Source organism: Balearica regulorum, chromosome 7 (genome assembly GCF_011004875.1).
Source record: "Balearica regulorum gibbericeps isolate bBalReg1 chromosome 7, bBalReg1.pri, whole genome shotgun sequence".
NCBI lineage: Eukaryota > Metazoa > Chordata > Aves > Gruiformes > Gruidae > Balearica > Balearica regulorum.
The window spans coordinates 13,942,846-13,966,584 of record NC_046190.1 but is presented as its reverse complement, the minus strand read 5'-3'; the positions used below and the strand labels follow the sequence as shown (position 1 = coordinate 13,966,584).

At 45.5% G+C, this 23,739-nt stretch overlaps 1 protein-coding gene across 4 annotated transcripts in view; it reads right to left on the bottom strand.

Moving 5' to 3' along the window:
• Window positions 1–23,739, bottom strand: part of SH3PXD2A (SH3 and PX domains 2A) — a 269,997-nt gene that overhangs the window by 157,969 nt on the left and 88,289 nt on the right. For all 4 annotated transcript variants that reach the window (XM_075757990.1, XM_075757991.1, XM_075757988.1 and 1 more), the window contains exon 4: window positions 1,911–1,987. In XM_075757990.1, coding sequence (XP_075614105.1) covers window positions 1,911–1,987 — 77 coding nt within the window. The remainder of the gene's footprint in view (window positions 1–1,910; window positions 1,988–23,739) is intronic.

Sequence of the window (23,739 nt, the reverse complement as noted above, 5' to 3'; positions counted from 1 at the left end):
CGCCGAAACTCCCACCTACCTGCAGCCCAGACTGTTCAGGGACAACCACAGTCATAGATGCTCCAACAAGATACATCCCAGGGGGGTGGATGAGTTAGCCAAGGCCTTCTTTCCTTAAAGGCCTGACACCCCATGCAGAAAGACACTATGGAGGATGCAGCCATCTTGAAGCTCACACAGACATGAGATGCAACGCCTGCTCAAGTTATTCAGTGACTACAAGCCTTGCTCTCCAATGACATCCAGATTTAAACATCATCTACTGAGGCAAATTAAATACAAATTACAGAATACTGCAAATGAAATAAAAAGACACCACATGAGGCACAAGAAACTTCTGAGCCAGAGATCACTGGATGCTGGGATAATATTCTGGAGAAAGTTTGTCATACTCATTGCTGGGCACCTCTATGGCTGCTGCTGGAGACGGGAAGCACTGAGCGGGGTGAAACTGGGCTAATCCAACACGGCTGGGACTACGCTCATAAAAGCAGCACCTATTAATAAGTAGGTTAAGTAAACAGCTCGGCTTTGGGGAAGCATCCGGCCATGTCTCCAAGCTGGGCAGCAGCAGCAGATCTGCACGGTATCATCTGAACCAGAGCAAACTGAGCCAGACTTCTCCAGGAGAAAAAAGGAAGTGAGGAGGATGGCAGCAATCACAGCGCCGCGGTGTCAACGAACGTGCCAGCGGTCGACGCCACAACATATCCCTTGGTCGAGACCAGCGGGGCGCCAGCGGGCCTGGCTGGGTCAGGTCGGGTCTGTCTGGGGCGTAGACAATGGGGTCCCAGAGAAGCAGCTGCCCCCCGGCGTAAGTCACTGCTTTCCCCACCATGCATCTGCTGGGTGAACCCTGACATCAGCCCTCACCACTCCTGTCGCGGGCAGTTCCTGTCTGAAGGAGGGCAGCTGGGGATGCAGTAAGACCCAACATATTTTAAAGAGAGCCGTTCAGCCGCAGGCAGGAAGACAGTGCGCTAATTGTCACACAAGAAAGCCTGATCTCATGAGATAAGGCTTTAATCGCAGCTTCCTCGCCCGGGGGGTGCAGATGGCATGGGTTTCACTGCCCCCCTCCAGCACGCCTCAGGCACTTCGGCGATCTGCTCCTAATTTGGGATGAGCAAATGTCTGACTGGAGAAGTTCTTGGGAATGTATTTTTTCCCCTCCACCTGCTCCTCTAGCTTTCTAAAAACAGAAAGAAAACCCCACGGGAAATAAGAGAGGAAGTCTGGGGTTTAAATTATGTGCTGACACACTCAATACCTCTACAAAAACTGGGTATCCGCCTTACTTAGGGATGACTTTTAATCTACTGTCAGAGGATTAATTATCATCAAATCATAAACTCTAAGCTAGAGAGGAAAGATTAGGTGACTTAACCTTCTTCTCAACACAGCCATGCTTTTCTGCCCTGCAATAAATTTCCAGGCTTTCACTCATCAGGAGAAGCACTCCTGGAAGCTGCTGGTCCACCCCCAGTGCTGTGCCAGCCAGCACCGTCCCTCACGTGGCACTGGGGGACAGACGGGCAGGGAACAGAAGAAAACACCATCTTAGTTGTGCCTCTCTGCCTGCTCAACTCCTGCACTCACGGAGTGAAGTAGAAATAAAATCCCTGTTTAGGGCAGATGAGGCTTACGGCCTTTACTGAGTAAATGAGGCGCTAACCTGGTGCATAAAGTTTGTAGGGGCAAATGCTATGAGGACCCTGGGAGCAAACAGTGGCCTCTGTTTGAACCTGCCCTGTTAGTCCTGGTGGCGTTTGGGAAGGACCACCCTTCCTTGTGATGGACTCGACACAGATGAGGTTCCTAGCAGTATCCAGCAGGGAAAGCCCAGCGCTGGTGGTGGCCGTGAGCCCCCACCTGGCAGAGCTGCCAGACGCCCCCCCCGGAGCTCTTACCCTGCAGTACTCGTCGATGGGCTTCAGCCTCTTCACAGCTACGTCTCGGACATGGCTCCTCCGGAACAGGATCTTACCTACGGAGAGAACAGATGAAAGGGGAGGGTTAGGGACATCGCCTGCCATGTGGAATAGTGCAACAGCACCGAGGAGAAAGGTCAGCAGATGGGGTTTCATCCCTGGCTCCAACCATGGCCATCGGCAGTGCCGGTGGCTGAGCTCTGCAACCTCGTTACGCCCTGTGACGGAGGAGTCCCGGTACTCCTGGTGTGGTTCGCAAAGCAGCAGCTTTGTGTGACTGCGGCCCCCCCGTCACTACAAGATGGCACACTCGGAGGAGGTGTGAGCCGCAGATCCGCTCCTGCCCTCGGAGCAAACCGCACAGAAACACACTGCGGGGCAGGCAATGGAGGGATCTGGGGCAATAGCTATTACAGGAGCACGCACAGCACCTCTCACAGCTAGACGATGCTGGTCTTAAGTTTGCACAGGAGATGCAGGACATGACCAACAACTACCACAGGCACAGCAGCTCTGTGAAACCCTGTCAATTACCACTGAAGTCCTGCTTGCGTAAGCCGCTGGAAGGGAACCACAGTGACTCGCAGGGCTGAGGGAGTTTTTCTGATATCATCCTGTAGATAACACAAAGGGTTTTGGTTCCCTTTTAGCGATTGCATTATCGTGGAATGGACCAACACTGTGTTATGACTCCCTTTTACTTTGGGACTGCATTGGCACGTCCGTGCTGGCAGCACAGGGAGCATCACTGGGGTGGGATGTGAGCTCCAACTACACCTCATGCCTGCCCACTCAGCTGCTTCCCACTGCAGATGCTCCTGCCCTTGCAGGCAGACAAACCACACAGCCAGCTCACGAGCAAATACGAGGCTGTTGGTGACAGAGCCCTTATAAATCTACAGAAGGAAACCAAATAATAGAAGAAAAATAAACAAACTTTCTTTTTTTGAAAGAAAAATAACAACCTCAGTGTCCTTATTGGATGACATTTCTGCAAGCAGTTAAGATTAAATAAACTGCTGGGTTTTGTGTGAAACTGATTGTAACAAAGTTTATCAAAATAATCTAGGAGCTGAGTTTCCCCACAGACAAGGATGTCATAGAGTTGGTATTTTTTTGGCTAGAAGGGATTATATCTTCATATCCTTTTTTGGTGGTTTTCCTCCCTTTTTCTTTTGTGCTGTATTTCTTTTAATGTAATGAGACAAGAATAAATTATATGTTCTCCTTGTGGTGGAAGAAAACAGTATCTGCCAGCATTATTTAGGTCACGAAATGTCTACGTAAAAAACCCACTGACAGACATACCACCCCCTGCTCCAAACTTCTGCCAATAGGCAAGTAAGACACTCATCCATAGATCATGGGATAAGAAAATGGACTCGGAAATGAAATCAGATCCAAAATCTGAGTGTATGGCTTTGATTTTGTCATGATTACACAAGCTGAGAGGTTAATGAAATGACAGCCTTTAACAGGCCAGTAGCAGAGGCTCTAAACCCTCCCAGACTCAGCTCCTTTTGGTTGCCTTTTCCTCCGTAGCTGCTAATCTGGAAGGCGTTACAGTCTTTTGCTTCAGACAGGAGAAAGTGGTTTATCTCTGTCCCCAATTCTGTCAGCAAAACAGTTTGTCCTTGTGAGGTAAAGCCATTTCCTAGTGCCATAAATTTATCTCTCTGGGTTCCCTGTGGTTATCTCATTACAAAGGTGAGCCATTCCTGTAGGATGTGATGCCACGTGGTCACAGAGCACAGGGGAAATCTTCAATAGGTGTCCGAGGTGTTTGTTGGAGCTTGAGGGATTTAGGCAAAGACTGCTGAAGAAGGAAGGTGGCACTTCCATCTTCCTGCACCGACCAACTTTGGACACACCAAAACCTTACTGCTTTCCTGCTTCTCTGCCCAGTAAATGGGGAGAACTACCTGCACTTCCAAAATATTTTTTATTATTTCCGATAGCCTCCTGGATCACATAGTATTTGTACTGCACAGCTGCAGTAAGCCACTTTTTTAGGGGACAGAGGTGTGGGGGTAGCTGTAGAGAAAAGACTGGTTCCTTTCTCAGTGCTCCAGCAATGCTGGTATGGGAGATCTTGGCATTTCTTTGCAACTTTTATAAATATACTGCAAAGAGAAAGCAACATTTTGGAAACATTATCACTTTCTGGCTTTCCTGTTTTCAGTTCAAGCCACGTGTCAAAAGTCAAAGTGGTGACCACATAAAAAACATAAAGGAACCCAAGACTTAAACACATTAAAGATCTCCTGTAAATGCAATTCAGCTTTCCTAAACAGACAGTTTACAGGGAGGCCCAGTCTTCAAAGTAATGTAATAAATGAAAGACTCAAACATAAGAAACAAGATAAATATAATAGAGAACGTTATATTAAACACAGAGTACAAAAAAGACCCCAGGATATGATGAGTCTTAATTCAGTCCTTAAATGGAGATGGAAAATATCAGGATCACTGTGGTGTTAGGATGAAGCAAAGCCCAGAAGGTGCTTCCATTTTTATCCCTTCAGAAAAAGGAAGATTTTCACTCTGCTGTTGGAAGCTGGAAAAGGCTCAGTGAGGGCTGTGGGGAAGATCTCTGGCTGCCCAGTCCAGTAGGATATTCAAAACTGAGATCTGGAGAAGGTCAAGTAATTTAGAGCACCACGGAGTAGCAGTCAACAAGGAAAAAAACAAGAATTAAAAGGAGGATGCTCTGCAACCACATCCAGTTCTGGTGGGCAGCAAGGAGGAACCCTGACCTCCCAAATCCTGGGGGTCCTCAGGCAGAGAAGCCTCATTTCCAGGGGTACTGAAGCACCTCTAAGGAAGGATAACTTCCCAAATTCCCAGCTTCTCCCCTTTTCTGGGAAGACAGACTGTACTGACAGAACCTCATATGAATCTTCCACAATCAACTAACAGGAACCACTGCAGACCTGGTACAAGTTACTACTGCTTTCTCCAGCTCCCCCATTTCTACTGATCTTCCTCTGAAAGCAGGGGAGGTCCCATGGGGCTGGAAAAGGAAGCTAACCTGAGACACCCACGCTGTAGGCTCTTTACGCTCTCCAGGTGGGTGCACTGGACACAGACCCCATTAGGGTCGTCATAAAGAGCCAAAGAGTAGGCAGACAGCCGAGCAGTGGGGGCACACGTAAGAGCCAGCAAGGAGCCCTCAGGACGGCAGTGGAAAGGAACATTTCACGCAGCGCTTACGTGAAATGGGGAAGTCCTGGGGTGGCTGGCAAATGCAGAACAGCCCAGGCAATTTCCTTGAGAGGGTGGAGTAGTGGTTTACGTGCCGCTTCGCTTTTCCTCTGGGTAGCTTCCACATCTACTTCTAGGCGAGTACATACAGCGCTGCTTCCTCTCTCCTGAATTTTACTGCAGCTCTTTTAAGCCTCCTCAGGCACCACACCCCCATTTTATAGAAGGACGAGCGACACTTCAACCATGCTGTGCCCAGCTAGGTAGTGAACGGGAAGTCAGTCTCAGACTCAGATGGGAAGCTATAGGCTAGGTGGCACGGCGCTGCCTCGTGCACACGTTAGGAGGTCTGGCACATGTTGGGAAAGACTCCGAGGACTGCAGCACTGGGAAAGAGAGATGTGGGGAAGACACAGGGCTCCAGCCCTGCTGCTAATGCAGGATAACAATATTTATTTTTATCCTTTTTTCCTTAAAGAAAATATTATTCCTAGGAAATTAATGTGGATAAGAGGCAAAGTATCAGGTTTAGCATTGTAGGGGACATCTTAAGTCATCCCTTCATCTCTCTGTATATATATAGATGTAGTCTTTAATTCTGCGACCACACACCTCTTCTCCCACAAGACCTCAGTTTCCTCCTGTATACACAGCGGGTGCACAAAGTGGGAAGAATAAAGCTATGCAGGGGACTGTCTATCTGGCAGCTGCTGATTCTTAAGCTTAAAGGTATCCTCTGAATATCACTTTATTCCTGCACAACCTCATACTTTGAGTAGCACAGATTTTAACAAGTACGATGGACCCCAAGAACAAACAGGCTTAAAAAGCATCCCAGCGCTTGGGTCCTCCCATTAGCCTACAGGTCTGTGCTGAACACACCACAGGGGTCCGTAGCCTAATGCTTTGTGATGGTCACAGATGTGGTTTGTGCAGGGAAAAAGCCCAGCTCCTGGTGGGCCTGTCGACACTGTGGAGCACGGTCTGGAGGCAGGACAGCACCAGGCATCACTAGGCAGAGAAGCACTAGAAATCCCCAAAGGGATGCTGAGCAGGAGAATCCAGTCTTTCCTCTTCAAGAGAGGGGGACATATGCTATACAGCCCCTACAATCACAGCAGATGCCAGCTGTCATAGCAGCTATTGTCATAGACTGGTTGATTCGTAAGCTCTAAGACAGCCTCTAAAAAAAAATCTCCTAATCACACCTTTCACTGCCAAGGAGAGGCAGCTCTGCCAGCTTTGCTGCTGTTGGGAGCTGTGGCAGGGGCAACAGAGAGGCAGGGAAATTGCTGTTTAGCTCCTTTCCAAATCTACCAGAGATCAGATCCATCTCTTGCTCTTACTCTCCAATCGCCGAGCTTGAGTATCCTTTCAAGGGACATCTGGGTGATGGATTAATCTAAGGACACCGGTTGTTTCATACAAGGAGCGCCTCTGTCAGAGGTTAGGAAGAGCCCAAACGCACTGTCAAAGAGACGATGGACTAATGCATATTCACATTTAATCTTCTACTTCAAGTACTGTCACCACACTTCAGAGGGCAGTACATGCAGCAAGCCATAGGATAAATATTCAACAGCAGACAGCCTGAATACTAATAGGCACACTAAAAATACTGTAACATCTCATCTGATTTATGTTTAAAAGAGACATGTGCTGCCTCTGACTACAGAAGCTCCAGCTGTGGAGACTCTGTCAGTCAGCTGTCTCCAAGGAGCAGGGAAGAGCTCCTGTTTTTGCCTCTTCACGTTGTTCCTGTTACTGTGCTGTTGGTTCTCTCCTCTTTTTACCCGAGAACCTGGGAAGTACCAGGTCTGTATATATATTACTAAGCAATGTGTTCAACCTAAGATCAACTTCTCAGAGACAGCATCTGCTTATGAGACGAGGTCAGACTCTTTTTACAATTATACTGGGGTTGCATCAGTAGAAAAGACTAAAGAATTTAGCCCTCACGCAGTTAGAGGTTCTCCTTTTGGGCTAAGCAGCTTTAGTGTAACTAAAACCATTTTGGTCCTCAAGTATTTTTATGATGGCTTCTACTCCTTACACATAGCTGCTGTTATTTTTATATGCTGAAGAAGCACAGATTTGCAATCAGATATGACACAAATTTCCCTCAATCCGTTTAAGCTGTGACATCCAGCCCAGGGTCCTGCAAGAAAACTCTCAGGCACCTGTCACACAATGTAAGTCCTAAATGGAGCATTTAAATACGCACTGCCACCTTGCAATGTAAAATATATAACTCAACAGCACAGCACTACGGGACAGATTAATTTTATGTTTCTCATGGAGGATGTGTGATTGTCAACAGATGGTAATCTGATAATGGCCAAAAAAAGAGTTGTGTTCCTTACAAAATAATGTCTTAATTTTACATGGGGATCTCAGTTTCCATGGATTGTTTCATCCATGATTTCCTGAAGTCAGAAAGCCAGTGCCAGGGTCCTAACATTGATGGCATTTGCTCCTGACAAAGAAAGGGGAGGGAAATGATTCATACAGTTTCCATCAGTGGGAGGGGGAAGGACTTTTTTAATAAGTAGAAACTCGTGACAGAGTCAGAACTGCTGGCTGAACTTGGCTGCCAAAGAGCCTCAGTTGATAAAGGCCTTTGCTAATCAGCAGGAATTACTATGGAAGGTGACAAGAGGTGATGGAGACAGATGGGGCAGCCAGGAAAGCCAACACAAGCAATAACAATATTGCCCTGAGATACGGGGGATTGTGGGGAGGGTGTCCTTCTGCACTTGGATCCTGTTTTTAATATGCACAAGCTGCAATGTTAAAGAAAATCACGGAGAAGCAATAAAGCATGGGAAATTACATGGCTTTATTATAAAATAATATTGCCAGAAAGAGAAATCTTCCTCCATTAGAAGTGATACGGCAGAATATGTCCTTGTGCGAATAATTACAAGGGCAAACCAAAGACAGGCAAGAGGTGGGGCTGGATTCCCCACCTGCAAAGATGTCCTGCCTCTGAACCTGGCTGCTTTCCACTGTCTGTAGGGGTGGCTACAATCCTCCAGGGACAACAGCATCAGCTCTAGAACAGCTTTACTAGTACAGAATTGGGAACTTCAAGCACCAGGCACAGCTGGAAGAAGGAGAAAAGCCATGAGCACTGATGCTGAATTCAGGAGTGACAGATGGGGGCCACGGGGTGCAAATCTCAAGCTAACAGCTCTGTTACTGTTTGTACAGTGTTTTGCATAAGCCAAGAGCTACTTCATGTTGCTCTGTGTCCTGCTGCTATCACCCAAACAACCCACTGCTCCTGTAACCTCCTTTTCAGCTGCCCCAGCTGCAAATCTCCCACCTCTCCAAAGCAAGGCAGGAATCATGGTGCAGTCAAATTATGCAGCCTTTGGTCTGGAATGGGCAGACAAAAGTGGTACAAAGTTATCCTTTCAAGTTTCTTACTGTGGGGCGGCTCTCTGTGCATTGGTCTGTATGCACCCGCAAATCCAAGGAGATCCATCACCTTGCTTAAACCAACTTTACTGCCAGAGTACATCCAAGTTAAGCATCTATCACACACAAGAGGATGGTAGCTTGAGCATAAGTCCCCAGATCCCTTAAAATTGAACTTCCCAGTGTGTGTTTGAAAAATGTTGGGAGTGTTGATTTGGTGAGTAAAATCTTCAATTTCTGCAGTGAAATCAGTGCCTCCTCAAACTACACAGCTCAGCTTCCCCCAGGTGGAAAGTGAACTCGTTTGTAATTACTGGTTGCAAGTGTTAGATTAGCCAGCAAACAGCCAACTGCTTTCAATTGCAGATAGCAGTCAGTTTGTCTGAGGGGAGAGGGAAAATGGTATTTATACCTGCAGCAAGCAACACCGGCAGCTGGCACACCCTCACCCAGAGGAACTGACCTGATGAAAATTATGAATCCCACAGAGACAAGAAGCCAAAAGAGGGTCACATTTTCAAAACATCCGAGAAACACTGCCTTAGGAAACAGCACGGCTTCCTCACACTGAGCATGCAGGAGTGTCTCCCTCTTTGCATAGAGTCTTTGCTGCACTGGGAGCAAAAGGCACAGAAAAACAGGAAAGCCTATGCAGATCTAAAGCATGTCCCCTGCCTATACATACTTCTCCCCTGAGATAAGAATCTGCATGCTTATACATCCACTGCACCCAGAGTTTTGTTGAACATCCTCTAAAAAGGTCCGTTTCCAAATTTCCCGGACCAAGTAATCTAACATGCAGAAACATCAGAGCTTAACAACAATCAAACTATCTAGACGCTATCCCAAACTTATCAGAGAAATACCAACCACTACATCTCATTGCTTGCGCTGAAGCACTCAGTTTATCCCCTGTATCAGCTGATGCCAGCATCCTGCTTTCACCCAGGTAGTTAGTGGCTCCTAACCTGTGATCTCCGAATCATGGGGGGGTCTACGGACAGTCTGCAGAACTATATTCAAAAGTAACTTTCACTCCCTGGACAGCGTGGGAATGACGTGGATCACTGTATGTTGATCCAACAAGTTTGGTAACCAGCAGCCTCTGTTCGTATTACGTATTTGCAGGTGAACGTGCTCGTATCATCTGAACTACTGCAGCTCCTGACCCCAGAGTGGGAAAAGGCAAGAGTCTCTCAAATGCCTCACCTTAACCATGAAAAACGTTCTTTGTGGAGGGCAAGACCATGTCCCTGTAGCTACACTAACTAAACTCCACCTCTGCTCTTTCAAAAAAAAAAAAAAAAAAAATCAACCTTGCTCACTGGGGTCTGCTGAAGTCAATAGGAGTCTCTACTGACACTCAGTGGTATGGACCATCAGGGAAGGACCATATGGTCCACCTCAATCTTTTAAAGCAGAAGCCTTAACACACTGAACCTATTAAAACATTTGCACTGTCTTATAAGGTCTTATGAGACTTATCATTACTGCATGTGCTGGTGTGACACTAAGCCCAAGACACTACCTCACAGACACTGGGCCAGCGCCAGCCTCGCCAACAGGCAGCCTTTGAGCTACATCCACTGGGGTTGAAGACCTTGTAGCAAGGTCACTGGAGGGAGATGGATTTGCACCGCATCCTTGCCAAACTACACTGGAAAAGCTCAGTAAGGTCCTAGCCACATCCTTTGGTGTGACTGACAATAACACTGCTTGGAAGACTCCACCCTTAAGCTGGTTGAGAACTGGAGCTGTGAATAAAATAATATTTGCACTCACACCACGTAGATCAAAGTTATTATTACGAGGAGGTAGGTCACACAATAACGCGGTGCTACAGCATATACTCTTACAGGAACATTGCAGGGAGAAATTGAGGGGTAGAGATGCGAAGGTGGCTTCCCAAGGTCACAACATGAGCACACACTAATGAAAGCAATAAAGCTAGTCCCTAGATCCCTCTGCTGATAGTATGCAGAATGAAAATAGGTCTACCTTGGCATCTGGGGCCAGAAAATCTTTCTGTTCAAACATTTATTCTAATCAAAAACAAATCCTTGATTTCTGCCACAAATAAGGCAAAATTCTGTCCAGTGGAAGACCTTGATTAAGTCAGCTGCCAGGTACAACGTCCCACATTACAGGAGGTGAAATTCAGCAGTCAGATTGGCAGGGACAGCGCTCCTCAGAGCAGCTGTGGTATTTGGAAGGCACCAATTAACACAGAAATTAAACAAACAAACAACGTGGCAGCAAACATAACTCTGTGCTTGTCAGAGGCTGGAACTCACCAGCCAGGGTTTGAGAGCGCAGTATTCAGAAATTAAATCCCCTGTGCTTTGCAAAACAGAGCACCGTTCTCTTTTTCCAAATGGAAGCGCTCTCCTGGAGTCCTCCAAGCAAAACCTCTGACTAGTTTTAAGCTGAATTTTCAGTAGACAACAACAGGCCCAGGAGCAAGCCGTTGAATAAAAACCAGACCAAAGCTGGCTGGTCTCCAAGACAGGAAGCTCATCTGCTGACAAGGACACCATCTCAAACCACAGGTTTGGTTCCAGACACGTCTTTTTAGTATGTCTTATCTTTTTGTGTCTTTATAACAATCTCTGTAAGGGATTTCCTCTCTGCCTGCTCTGATCCCTGGTAAAGCTACTGTTGATTTCAAAAGCTCATGAGTGCAGTCCGCCTGCACCTCCCAGCACTGACTCTGAAGCCAGACCTGTACCCCTGCCCCCACCTCCTCTGAGCCTGCAGCTGGGACACATGATTTGGCCACATCTAACAAAACAGCCTTTGGGTCACATCTGTGGCCAGGCCACCCAGTAGCACCTCCTCTTTAACTCTTGACCATGAAGCCACCTTATTGCCCTTTCCCAGCTGATGGATAGACAGCTAGCCCGCTCCTCTGGTAGGCAGTGGACATGGTGATCCATGTGGGCACATGTAGCCTGCACCAACACAAGCAAGCGTCCAGTCACCCAGAATCTCAGGGACAGCAAAGCTCAGTCAGATTGCTCCACATTGGAGCATGACTAAAAGCACTCACCCCAACAATTACCGTGGCTCAGTCAATGCACAGGAACAGGGAAATGATTTTATAATTATTTATCAGATAACCAGCCTCCTTCACACCTGGCTCCTCCGTGTGTGAGCACTTTAGCCATTTCCAGCTCAGGCCACTTAATTCAAACTACACTCACGTGTGACTTGGCATCAGCAGTGCCAGCTGACACCAGAAAACAGCTGAGGACAATCTCCCTGAAAAACTCCTCTCGGCTCCTCCACGTGTGAGTAAACACAGCGTTAAAGGTGCAAGACCAACCCAGAGGACAGAGCTGCTGCTCAGGGTGGAGGGTGCTGCGCATCCCCGGCTTTCTAGGGACATCTTCTCCTGGGTGGAGGAGGAAACGGCACTGTCGGATGTCAACAGCTTCGCCCACTGCAGAATAAAAAGCCTCTTTCAGGGATTAATGCTCTAGGCAATTACTTGCCCCTTAAAAATGCCTTCAGCCAAGGTGACAGCAGGACCCTAGGACTACGCACGCTTTTGTTTCCCTTTCACGGTTAATATGGCCTTTACATTTCCCAGGGAGAAGGAAAAGAGGTGGACTGGAAACTAATGTTTTGTTACTTTTTGTTTTTAATAAGGATCACTGGGCCAGCAGCATAAACCATAAAAAATACCCCAACTTTACTGCTAAATTTAAGAAAAAACAGTAACACGAATAGGCACAGAAATCTGAATTAGCAATGTGAGCTGATAATTACCCTTTTGGTCCCTGATTAATGGCATTTGAAGCCCTAGAGACACTGAGCAGCCAAAAGGGATGGGCTGCTAACAAAATCCACACCACCAAACAAACTGGTCTTTCTCTCCCTCTGCCACCACATGGAATGGCAGCTCCCCAAATGCTGTTTGCCTTTGTGTCCTGGTGTGCAGTGCTACACAGGGCTGGCCAGATGTACAAAGTCCCACTATTGGATACCTCAGATAACCCCTGTGAGGTGGTCCAGCCTGCAGACTTGTGGTCTCCAAGAAGGTCAAGAATGGACAGATGCCATCTCCTCCATTTCTAGATGGAGAATCACCATCCATGTGTTTAGCTGCTACAATACAAGAAAGCAGCTTCACTGGTAGTTATACTGACAAAGGACAGAAAATGTAGTCCGCTTTGTTGCAGCAATGTAAGAGTGCTGCATTCCATTGGGTCAAAGCTCGCTGGAGTCCAGCTCCCTGTCTACAAGAGTGGCCAGTAAAAGATAAGGAAGAAATTCAAGGAACAGGACATGTGTAATAGGATCCTTCTCCTGATAGAAACTCTACATTCCTGCACATCAGTGGTTAGATTTTTTTTCTGAACTAGAAAATAATTTTTAACAACCAGTGTTGGCTCCATCCTACAGAAATTGTTCTAGTACATTTTTGAACCCACAGATATTGTGGTCCCTATAGAGTCCTCTGGAAATGAATTTCATAATTTAATCACACAGCATGTGATTACATACTTCCTTTTGTTCACTTCAAGTTTGCTTTCCAAATTTCACAGGCTGCACCTGGTTTTTGCATTCTGAGAAATAAAAATAATCACGTCCTCCTCACTCTCAAATTCTTCATGATTTCGCAAACTTCTCTATTCCACCCATCACCTCTGTTCCAGACTGAAGACTTTTAGTCTATTTATTCTCCTCACACAGAAACCAATTCACCTCTGAAATCACCTTTGTCATCTTTCTCAGCACCTTACTTTATTACACCCTTTTTGAGAGGCAATGACCAGGACTGCACGTGGTATTCACGATGTGGGGAAAAGATGGATTTCCGCAGCTGAAGCTCTGGGTTTTGTTCCCCATTCTTTGCCTAATTCTTTCTAACACCACCTTTGGCTTTCTGACTGCTGCTGACTGCTGAGCTGTACTTTTCATGGAAACATCCTCAGAACTACTGAAATATCCTTCCTGGATTGCAATGATCCTTTGTTCCTTCCATAGTGCTGCTTTGTACTTACCAACACTGAACTGCCTTTTTATCATCGATATCACGATCCTCCTCCAACTTTTTGCAGTCAGCTCCAAATTTGAATATCCTAAGTAATTTAATGATCAGCTAAGTTGGTTATATCACTAACACCCTCTTTTTGCAGATTCTGGGTTGAACAACACAGATCTTACAACAGATCTTTCAAGAATCCTTGATGGTAAAACCATGTGTCTTTTTTGGATATGAAGTTTTTAAGTCTTCATCCCCAGAGGATGCATCATTTCAAATTGTGGGCTCATTTGTACCTATTGGCTTTCAATCCCCTATTTTTAAAACTTTCCTGTAACATTTTTAATTTCAAATGTCAGAAGCCAAGTATTACCGTTAATGTCCACAAATGCCAAAGCATCCATTCTTAAATGAAGGCTCCAATCTGGCAGAAAATAAGTTTACGGCCTATGTCAATCATACATCAAATAAGACGAAAGGCTGTTAATATAATTATCTTGTTATTGCTATTTTGGGAGGCACAGTAGATTTCGATGGAGCTTGTAGTAATAGGATCTCTTATGCCATAATTTACGAGCACGTCTGTCTTGAACAATTTTCCACATGGGAAATTAATCACATTCTGCCTAATGGGAGGAAAAATATCCCCTTGCAGTTTGAATTGGATTTGCCATGGTCAATTGGATGTGGGATTCTTCTTTATCCCTACTTATAATCTGAGGTATAGTGTTGCCATCCAAAATTCACTGTGTTACACTCCAAAGATGGAGATATTTCACTGATGGGTGATACTTTTATGCAATGCCCACAATGAAATAAGTCAAATATACCAGCATGGGTCAAATATACCAGCATGGCATAGCCACAAAATTGGATTGTGGCACACGTCAAGTATTGTAGATATTTATTGCAGAAACTCCCTCCCAGTAAATTTCATTTACAGACTCTGTATAGTCCAAGAGTATTTTGATGTTACTTCTGTGAAAAAGAAATACTCAGGCCAGAGTTAGGAAGCTGGCACCATAACATGTCTCCCTGCCAGTGCACCTATGCAGATCTCCTGCAGCCGGATTTGGATGAAATGGCTGATCTGGCTTTGCTCGGGACCACACTGGGTGAAACAGCTCACGCCACCATTTCATGGACCCGCCTTCTGATTTGAAGGTGCAAAACAAGTTATGGATTGCACAACGACCTAAAACATCCATGGTCCTCCATTTGATGTGTACCTGTATCTCAGTGGTACAACAGGAGTAAATTTAGCTAAGGCAATGGGTTGCATAGTTGAAATCACACCACCAGCAGCTCTACTTGGTACAGGAGCGCAAGACCTATCAGCAGAGCTGCTACCCATCCAGAGGTGCACCAGCTGGGATGAGGTCCCCGGAGACGCGACTGGATACTGAAGGTCACTAAACACTGGGGCCATACTGCAGTTCTGAATGACACAGGACAAGGTATCAATGACAGCTCAAGGACTTACAGGTCTCATTCAGGTGTACAACATAGATGTTTCCTACAGGTAAACTCCTGCAGAACATCACAAGGAATTTAATACGGGGTCCTCCATGTGCCAGGCTAGTGACTCATTTGGAACCTGGATGTTCTTTCTATCTCCACGGCCACTCAAGACTAAACTATCCAGAAATTGGAGCTGACCTTCCCTAAGGTTTTTACTGAGATAAATTTGCAAAATTTCAGATCAGGTTCAGATTGTAATCCTTTCCTCTCTCCCCATCAAATACCCAGTGTGCAGAGCAAATGTCCTGGTGCCGATTCATCTCCACTGTGTATCTCAGAGACACACTTCTGCTTGGAAAATCCTGATTCTTGTTTTCAGTTCCACTGGAAAAGGGGCAAGAAAAAAGAGACTCAGAAAGGGTGAGGGAAAATAAACCAGAAAACTAACACTTCAGCTGGCACCAGAGATAAAAATGGTGTTTCCAGGTAGCAGGAAAGGAAGCCAAAAAGATCCATGTCTCTGGGATCCCTTGACTTTGCCATTAAGAAGCAGAACACAAAGTTACTCAATGTTTCTTTAAGGCTGAAAGACTAAAGGAAAACAGGATGGCTTAAAGTAAAAAGGAGTAATCGTATGACTGGAAACTATGAGTGCCCCTTAGCCAAGCACCCAAAGGAACTGAGTAATGTTCATTAGTCAGTGACTTTATTGGTACTTGGGACTTTCGACTGCTGAGCGGGATTTAGACCGAAAAGATATTCTGGGGCATGCTACTCTATTTATGTTTGGACGGAATTCAGCCTCACCCCGCACAACATTTTTCCATGCTGATTTGAGCAGAACGAGCCCTCACTTTTTCCCTGGGCAGGATAAGAGTGGGTCCCTTCTTGGGATCAGCACAATGGAAATGTCTCTTCCCAACCAGTGGGGCAGGGGGAGATGGGTGGAGAAGAGTGGTCCTTCTGCAAGTAACCTAAAGATATTTTCCAAAAAATATATTCCCAGAGCAGAAACCCACCCACCATCCCAGAGATTGTACAAACACAAGACAGTTCCTGAGATTAATTTGTTCACAATCAAAATGCTCATTTCCACTGTGGCTTTTGAACAAGTTAATACATAGCAGAGAGGTGCTGAGCACCTGAATTAACACTGGACACCTGTGCAAAACAAAATCCAGGCCATACCTCAAAACTACTCGACTGCAAGAAATACACAGCATTAAAGGCTGCCTGTCCAGCAGCTTGGTGATGCTGCACTTGCCACAGCAACACTGGGTAAGACTCAGCTATTAGTAAGATCCAGTGTGTGGAGGGATGGGGAGAGAAGGGAAGCGGGATCAGTGGAGCCCAGCAGAGAAATTCATCAGCCACCCAACAGCCCACACCACGCAGCAGAGCCTTCCACTGCACTCGTTTGCAAGATGTGCAAGAGTATTACCTGTTGTGTTGCGTAAACCTATGTTGTTGCAAATGGATTTGAAAGATTGGGCTTTTTCCTTATAGACAGAGAAGAGAAGGAGGACGAAATAAAAAAGTATTTCTTCTAACTACTACAATGAATGCTCTGTGACATGAGACCTTCTGAATGCAATATTCATATGTGTACACTTCAAAGAGCACATTTAACTGAGGGACTGGTGTTGTGGTGACAAGAATTATACTAGTGCCACTTACAAATCAGAGGGATGTTGTCCAGAAATCATAGCATTTGGATTAAAAACCTGGAGTAGTTTAGGAAAACATCAGATCTTGAGAAGTTTCTACTACTGGGTATACTAAAATTCTTTTTGAGGCCAAGATCTTACAACCACAAACTACTGACACTTCGTGTCCAAATGCTACACACTCTGAATTAATCTTCATCACAATCTTTTCACAGTGTGGCTCCAAATAACCAAATCAAAGAAATACAACACTGAAAGGCAGCTCAAGAGACCAGCAAATCCATTACCCTGATTTATGGCACAATCAACTCTACTTAAGGCACTACTGAAGAAGTCTGTTTATCTTGTACTTCTAGACCTCCAAAGACAGACACTCTTCATCTCCTCTTGGCAGTCCAAATCCAAAATCATGCCCCCAACGCACTACAAGAAGTAAGGAGGATGCACACACTGTAATTTTAGGACACGAATAAAAGTTTGTCTGATCCAGCACTGTGTTTCCCCCTTTAGCCTGGTCTAAGCCCATGGTTTCAGTAAATATGCCTTAGCACACACTCAAGTAATGACCACTTCCAATGAGTTTGATCTCCAAGGTGAACCTGACATGATAAGGAAGGGACACAATGAGGAGAACACCAACAGGGGGCAAAGAACTATGCAGAATGAGCCTGATCACTTGTTAAAGACCTTATCCAGAGCGCAGGGGAATATAAAGGACTTTTTCCATTCACTTACTGAGGCTGTGTCAAGCCTTAGCTTGCACACACATCTTGAGCATTTTCTCAAGTATGCACTTTCCAGTCATCTTATTTTCCCTTCTCTGAAAGGAGAGCCACCTGAATCCCAAGCAGGCCCTTAAATCACTCTGAGTCAATACAAAAATCCTGTTTAAAGTACCTTCTTTTACATGTTATTTACCCAGAAAAAGTACCAGATGAGTCTTTTTCACAGGCGTTTCTTTTGTAGCTCAACAGTTGTTTGGGTTTTGGGTTTTTTTAGTTTTTCTTTGGATGACACTGTTTTCCACATTGTTTATTTTAACTGCCATTTTATTAATTTTTGTTCATGTGCCAAGAGAGCAAGACAGGTGCATTTCAGATATTGCATTGGAGTTTAATTAAATAACTATTACTTGAAAAAGAGGGCACTGAAATGACCTTCTTGAAAATATTCACTAAACAAAGAATCTAACTTATTTCTGATATTTTTGAAGGCATACGGAACACTTTGTTTTTAATGACAAGCAGATCAGTCTCCTGCAGTCAACTCTTCAGATAGCTCAGCTGCCTGGGAGTGATTCAGGAGGGTCACTTCTGAGTCAGCTCAACAAGTCAGGTTGCTTTAGATCATCTTATAACCCCCAGGAAATCTGCATTAGTAACAAACCACAGAATAAACCCAGAGCCCCGGAGGAATCCCAGGCATCACAAATACTGAAAAGAAAAACTCTTTCTTGGCCCTTTCTAGGCATTGCAATAGGGAAACGCTGCAGAAAAGGAAGAGCGCATTTCCGAATGAAAAAGCCATTAATGAGAGCTGAGTCTGGCCCCAGGACTAGCACCGATCAGAACCAAACTGAGTGACATCAGAGCTGACATATCATTGCTATGAGTGAGAACCGAGCCCGGCTAAGCCACAAGATTAGAAACATATGCAGCATCAGTGAGCCCCTGGGGGACAGCAAACCATTCCAGGCTACGGATGAGAGAAGAAAAGCGAGGAGTGCATGGGGGACAGCCCCTTCATCACGTGCTGGCATTGAGATGGACCAAAAGGACTTCAGAAAGGGACACAAACACCCATGGTAGCTACTCTGCAGAACCTCTAGGAACTGCGTGTGGCTCATGGGGCTGAGGAAGCCAAGAGAAGCTGCATCCTTGTGCCGGAAACAAGCAACGTGCAAGAAGGACAGAAGCAAGAGACAGCAGTTAATGAGACTGAAAAGGATTATCCCCTCTCCCCAAGGACTCACGGGTAAATACAGGTTTTCCTGCAAGCATACTGATGCTCTTGACACTCAGGGTAATAGCTTTCCTTCCATTGTATTAAAATAGCTAACCCATTTCAAACAGAAGTCAAATTTCCAAAAACACACACACACACACCGGGAACACACCGACACTTTAGAAAACAGGAGCTGGGGTCAGATGACACTTGGACTCTTCTGAAAATTTCCTGCTGGAGCCTGTCACACTGTAGAACTATCCTGAAATAATTTGAACGCTCCAGAAGGAAAAGCCAGCTGCTTCCCTAAGTCAGCCTGAGACCTGCTCTTGAGATCCTTCGTTTGCTCACCCAAAATAATCACATTCTTGGGAAGGAGGCTTTCACTGCCTTCCCCAATACCTAGAAAAAGCCCAGTTTGTGATCCCCATATGCCAATGGGAGGATCCTATACCCTGTCTGTACCAGCCTCTGTTTCCACAAGGCTGTGTTTTATGAGTCTGACAGCACTGCTTTGAAGGACAACAAAATGGGAGTGAGATTGTAAATCACCTGGGAAGAGCAGTACTTCACTCTCTGGTGCTGCTCTCAGCCTATACCCATGCTCTTTCAGTTGCGGTACCAATGTCAAGAGAAACTGTGCTTTGGGCAGCCTAATCTAAAGCAGGTTCTTGCTGGAAACACTCAGGCACTGCCAGGAGGAGGGACCAGGCTCCCACCATCTCCCCTCCTTCATACCATACTGCAAAAGCCACAGACCACCCTGCATCCCTCACTCCACCAACTGCCTCAGCCCTTTGATGCCCAAATTCATATTCTTTCCTTGCACCCGCCACCCTCCTGTCCTCTGAGGATGCAGTGGTGAACTGTCCTCTCTTAGTTATGCTATCACACACAGCAGCAGCCGAGAACCATTTTTTTCCTTTGCAAAGAAACCACTTCACCATAATGTAGTAAATTTACTCCCCAGTAATTAAAAAGCTTAAGCTCCAACTCACACTTCCAAGCATTTGCTCAGAATGGAGGAAAACTAACAAAAACACTCATAGCCATCACCAGAACCACCCCTGTGAAAGTCCTAATTCCCTATATTGCTTTAATTAAAGGCGGATGAATAGCAGTTTCCTAGCCTAGAAACCTTTAAGAGAAATAAAGTCAATCTATAGGCTTATGAAAATAAAACAGGAGGAGGGAAACAAATGCAAAAACCCTGCTAGTTTTAGGGTTTACCAGAGGATTATAACATCTGGACTCTTTTTTCAAGGGGAGATGAACTGGGGAGTGGACGGTATGGAGAGGACAGAACCACCTCTCGGAGCGAGTGTCAAGAGCAGGGAGCTGGCGCTGGGAGAAGAGGAGCAGAAAGCCACAGAGAGAGGCAACACCCTTGCCCGCACGTTTTTGTCTTCATGACTGCCTGGAGGAACACTTCTATCTGCTGACACCGCAGAACAAAAGATCTGGTTTAATTTCAAAAAAAAAAAAAGGGGGGGGGGGGGCCTACGGGGAGAAAAATCCTAACAGATGATGAGTATAGCTGACCTCCAGTGAAACAGAGAACAACTTGGTGAAGAATAATCTAATCCATAAGAGCAAAGTATGCATCATCACTGTTACAGCAAGAGACCACCCTGCTCTAGAGGACATCTGCAAACAGATGCGAGCACGGAGGCCTTAAACACAGCAAGAAAGGCACCAGTTGGGTATAGGTAATTACAGAGGGACTTCAGTGCTGCAGTATTTGAGTGCTACACAATGCTTCATGGATTTATTCTTTTAACACCACGGGGAGATATGGTAATTCTAGTTTGTCTCTTTTTTTCCCCCAATAAAAGAAGCACAGACATAGATCGGAACCCCCTATATCCCACATGAGTCCCCAGATCTTCTGTTTCCTATTTGTAAAGCACCTCTGGCAGTGGGAGACTAGGGACAAGTCTTGGGTGGAATTAATGACTAAGCGTAGGCTTAATTGATGATTCCCAAGATCATACTCTATGGTTGGGGGCAAAGAGAAACTGAAACCAAGCCCCCGCAGTGGGCTCCAGCCCCACCAGCCATCCTCACCTGCTCTCACATGCCCAGGGTGAGCCCACGCGTGGTGATGGGCGTGGGATGACATCTCAGGGGCTTCACAGAACCAGAATTGACACATGCCCAGCGTGCACGCACAGAATGAACCAAACCTGATTGTTTTTCCACTTGGGCTAGAGAAAATTAAAACCTTGTGAAAGTCACTTTGTCTTAGAACTAAAGCAAATTTACTTTGCTTAGCTTTATTACATCTTACCCTTCTTATCAGTTTGATTTCATTCTTAAGTTGATTTAAACCCTAGTGTCATATGATCTGGCAGCTACAGCAATGGGCTTTATACAGAAAAACACAGGGAAAGGGTTTTCAAAAGCACTCAGACTCGCTGCGACTGCTCCTGCTGAAGTCAACAGTAAATCCAATGATACCACCGGGAGCAGAGGTCAAAGCTGAGTAGGCTTGATGCTATAGAAACTTACGGGTGGGATTTTCAATTTCTTCAAAAATGATTACTAATAACAAAGTATATTAAAAATAAAGAACTAAGTTGTGACCCTGAAAATATTTACATATGTGCCTAGCTCACAGCTTGTAAGTAATTATGGGGGGCCTGATTTCTCTCACTTTCTCTAATGTAAGCCAGGAATAACGGTCCAGATGCGTGTGGAAAACCTTGGCTCACAGAGAGGGTCAGCTACAGTGATTTTGGTGGAATTACTCCTGCTCTGCAGAGCACAGGCATGCACGCAGCAAGACTCCTTAGGAAGACCAGGATCTTCCTAAACCCACAGCCACACTGACATGTAAATACACCAAATGTGAGAAGGGACTTTCCTGCCTGTGATGGTGCTGGATATCTGCAGAAACAGCATTAAAATCCACTCACTTCTAATTGACCACAGTAAAACTTGGATCAGAAAATGAGGGCTAGTTAAGAAAAACTGGAAAAAAAAAAAAAAAAGTGTTTTATTATTTGTGCGGATCTGACTCTGTGACATGAATTAATCTAACTTCAAAGGATGAAACATCATCATTACAAAGCTTTGCATCGAGTATAACTGTTTCCAGGCTATTATGCAAACCCAACTGAAATAATATTATGGGTACAGGATTATTCTAGTTCCCTATTAATCCCAAGAGGAAGAGGGATGTGACTTATTTTCTCATCCTGACAAATCATCTCAAGACATTGCTGAATCAGACATGCTTGCAGCTTAAGAGGAAACAGAGAAAAATGTTTCGCTTTTATTACTAAGTTTGAGGATTCATTAACGAGAATGTAAAACTAAACCTCATTTAAATCCCTTCATTGTTCATGATATAAATCCTTAGATTGTGTAGTTACTCTGGAATGGAGAAAGAAAAGAGCTAGAGAAGGTCACCTCCCCAGCTATTCGTTTCCAGGCAGTCTCCCTTCCAGGTTCCTGCACAATACAGCAGTCTTCACTGCAAATGTTTCAGGGGAAACGCTTTACTTGCATAAAGGCTACAACTGTTCCCACTGCACCGAAGCCATAAAACCATTGCAATTGAACCAAAACTTGATAACAGCTTAATGGCATAAAGCAATATTTGGACTAAATTGAACCTGATCATATCACTCTAAAGTTCTTTTCCAAGTTAAAAGGCTTTTATTTATAGTCTTTACTTACACCCAAGAGACTTTGACATATTTTAACTAACCTGCCTTCCTTGTCTTCTTAACCTTGGTCCCTTTCCAAGAAAAAAGATGTCATCTGACCATGGATGGGGTTTGACGTCCAGCAGCAGAATTAACCCACAACACAAATCCCTTGTGTTTATTCACTGAGTGATGGTATGTATCCTGGGGAGTGAGCTTAGCTAATATTTCCTTGATGAAAGGGGTGGAGGGGAACAGGCTGGAGGTACCTCTGTTACCACATCAACCACTTCCATGAAACAAATCCCTGAATCCCACCTATTCCAACTCTTCTGGTTTCATAGACACCACTGGGAGAGCAGAATACACCAAGACCCACCAGTAGATCGGTGTCACTATTACTGGGACTCACTGAATCTCCTTACTTACACGTCCCTGCCACGTTGACACAACCATCACAGCCTACCATACTGCAGAAACGTGGCTTAGATGGTGCAAGCCTGGCTACAAACACAGACTAATTGGACCTCAGGCAAAGCACGCTATAGCCTTCCCTCCACCCACTGAGTACACACGGGAGGGACTTTGGAGCTGCCCCGGTGGTCAGCTACTGTGTCAAATCTGTATGGCACTGCACCAGCCATCCCAGTCGAGGAGGGCTAATGAAAGGACAACTTAGCAGCATTTATAGACCAGACAGTGTCAATTCACTCTCTTTTTGACAAGGCTGGAAAAAAATAACATTTTTGTCTAGAGTGAAGGAAAGAAATTGAAAACCATGATTATATCAAGTTGAACAATGCCATGATCAAAAGAAAATCTTTTCCTCATCTCTGAGGGTCTTTTTCTGACCTGTGTCTGAGGGTCTTTTTCAATCAGGTCTAGCAAGTGCTTCCTCTGCACACAACATTGCTCACGTCTGCTCCAGACCGGGCTGGCAGTGGGCATGTGATGTGATGGTGGCATCACACGAGATGCTGTAGTCCCCAGATCCTGGACACCTCATCTGCCTGCAGCAGCACTACCCTGAAAGCTTTGTGCCTTCATTTCCCCAACCCCCTTCCCAAGGCTGCTGTCTGGGAAGGAGCAGGGATATACCTCACTAGCAGGGATACCTCACCAACTTGGCTTTGTTAGAGCAAGACCAAGGAACAGGAAGAGAGGCCCAGGCAGGTGGTTCAAGCAAGCTCTTGGTGGTCCAGCAGCACATCCCTGGCTTCGAGATGCAGCACGGAGTGTGGGGGGGGTGGTCATGCAGGGCAGTATCACACTCCAGCAGAGCAGCTTCTGCTTGGCAGAGAGTGTGCTCCTTCCAGCTGTGGACAGCCTACTGGTGGCTCTCCTGTCCCCTGTCACCATGTACCAGAGCCAGCAGCAAGCAACCCCTTCTTCTCCCAGCTCGTAGGAGAAGGGGGTGGCTGGGACATTGTGCAAAAATAAATATTTATGTAGCCAGGGCCTTCCTT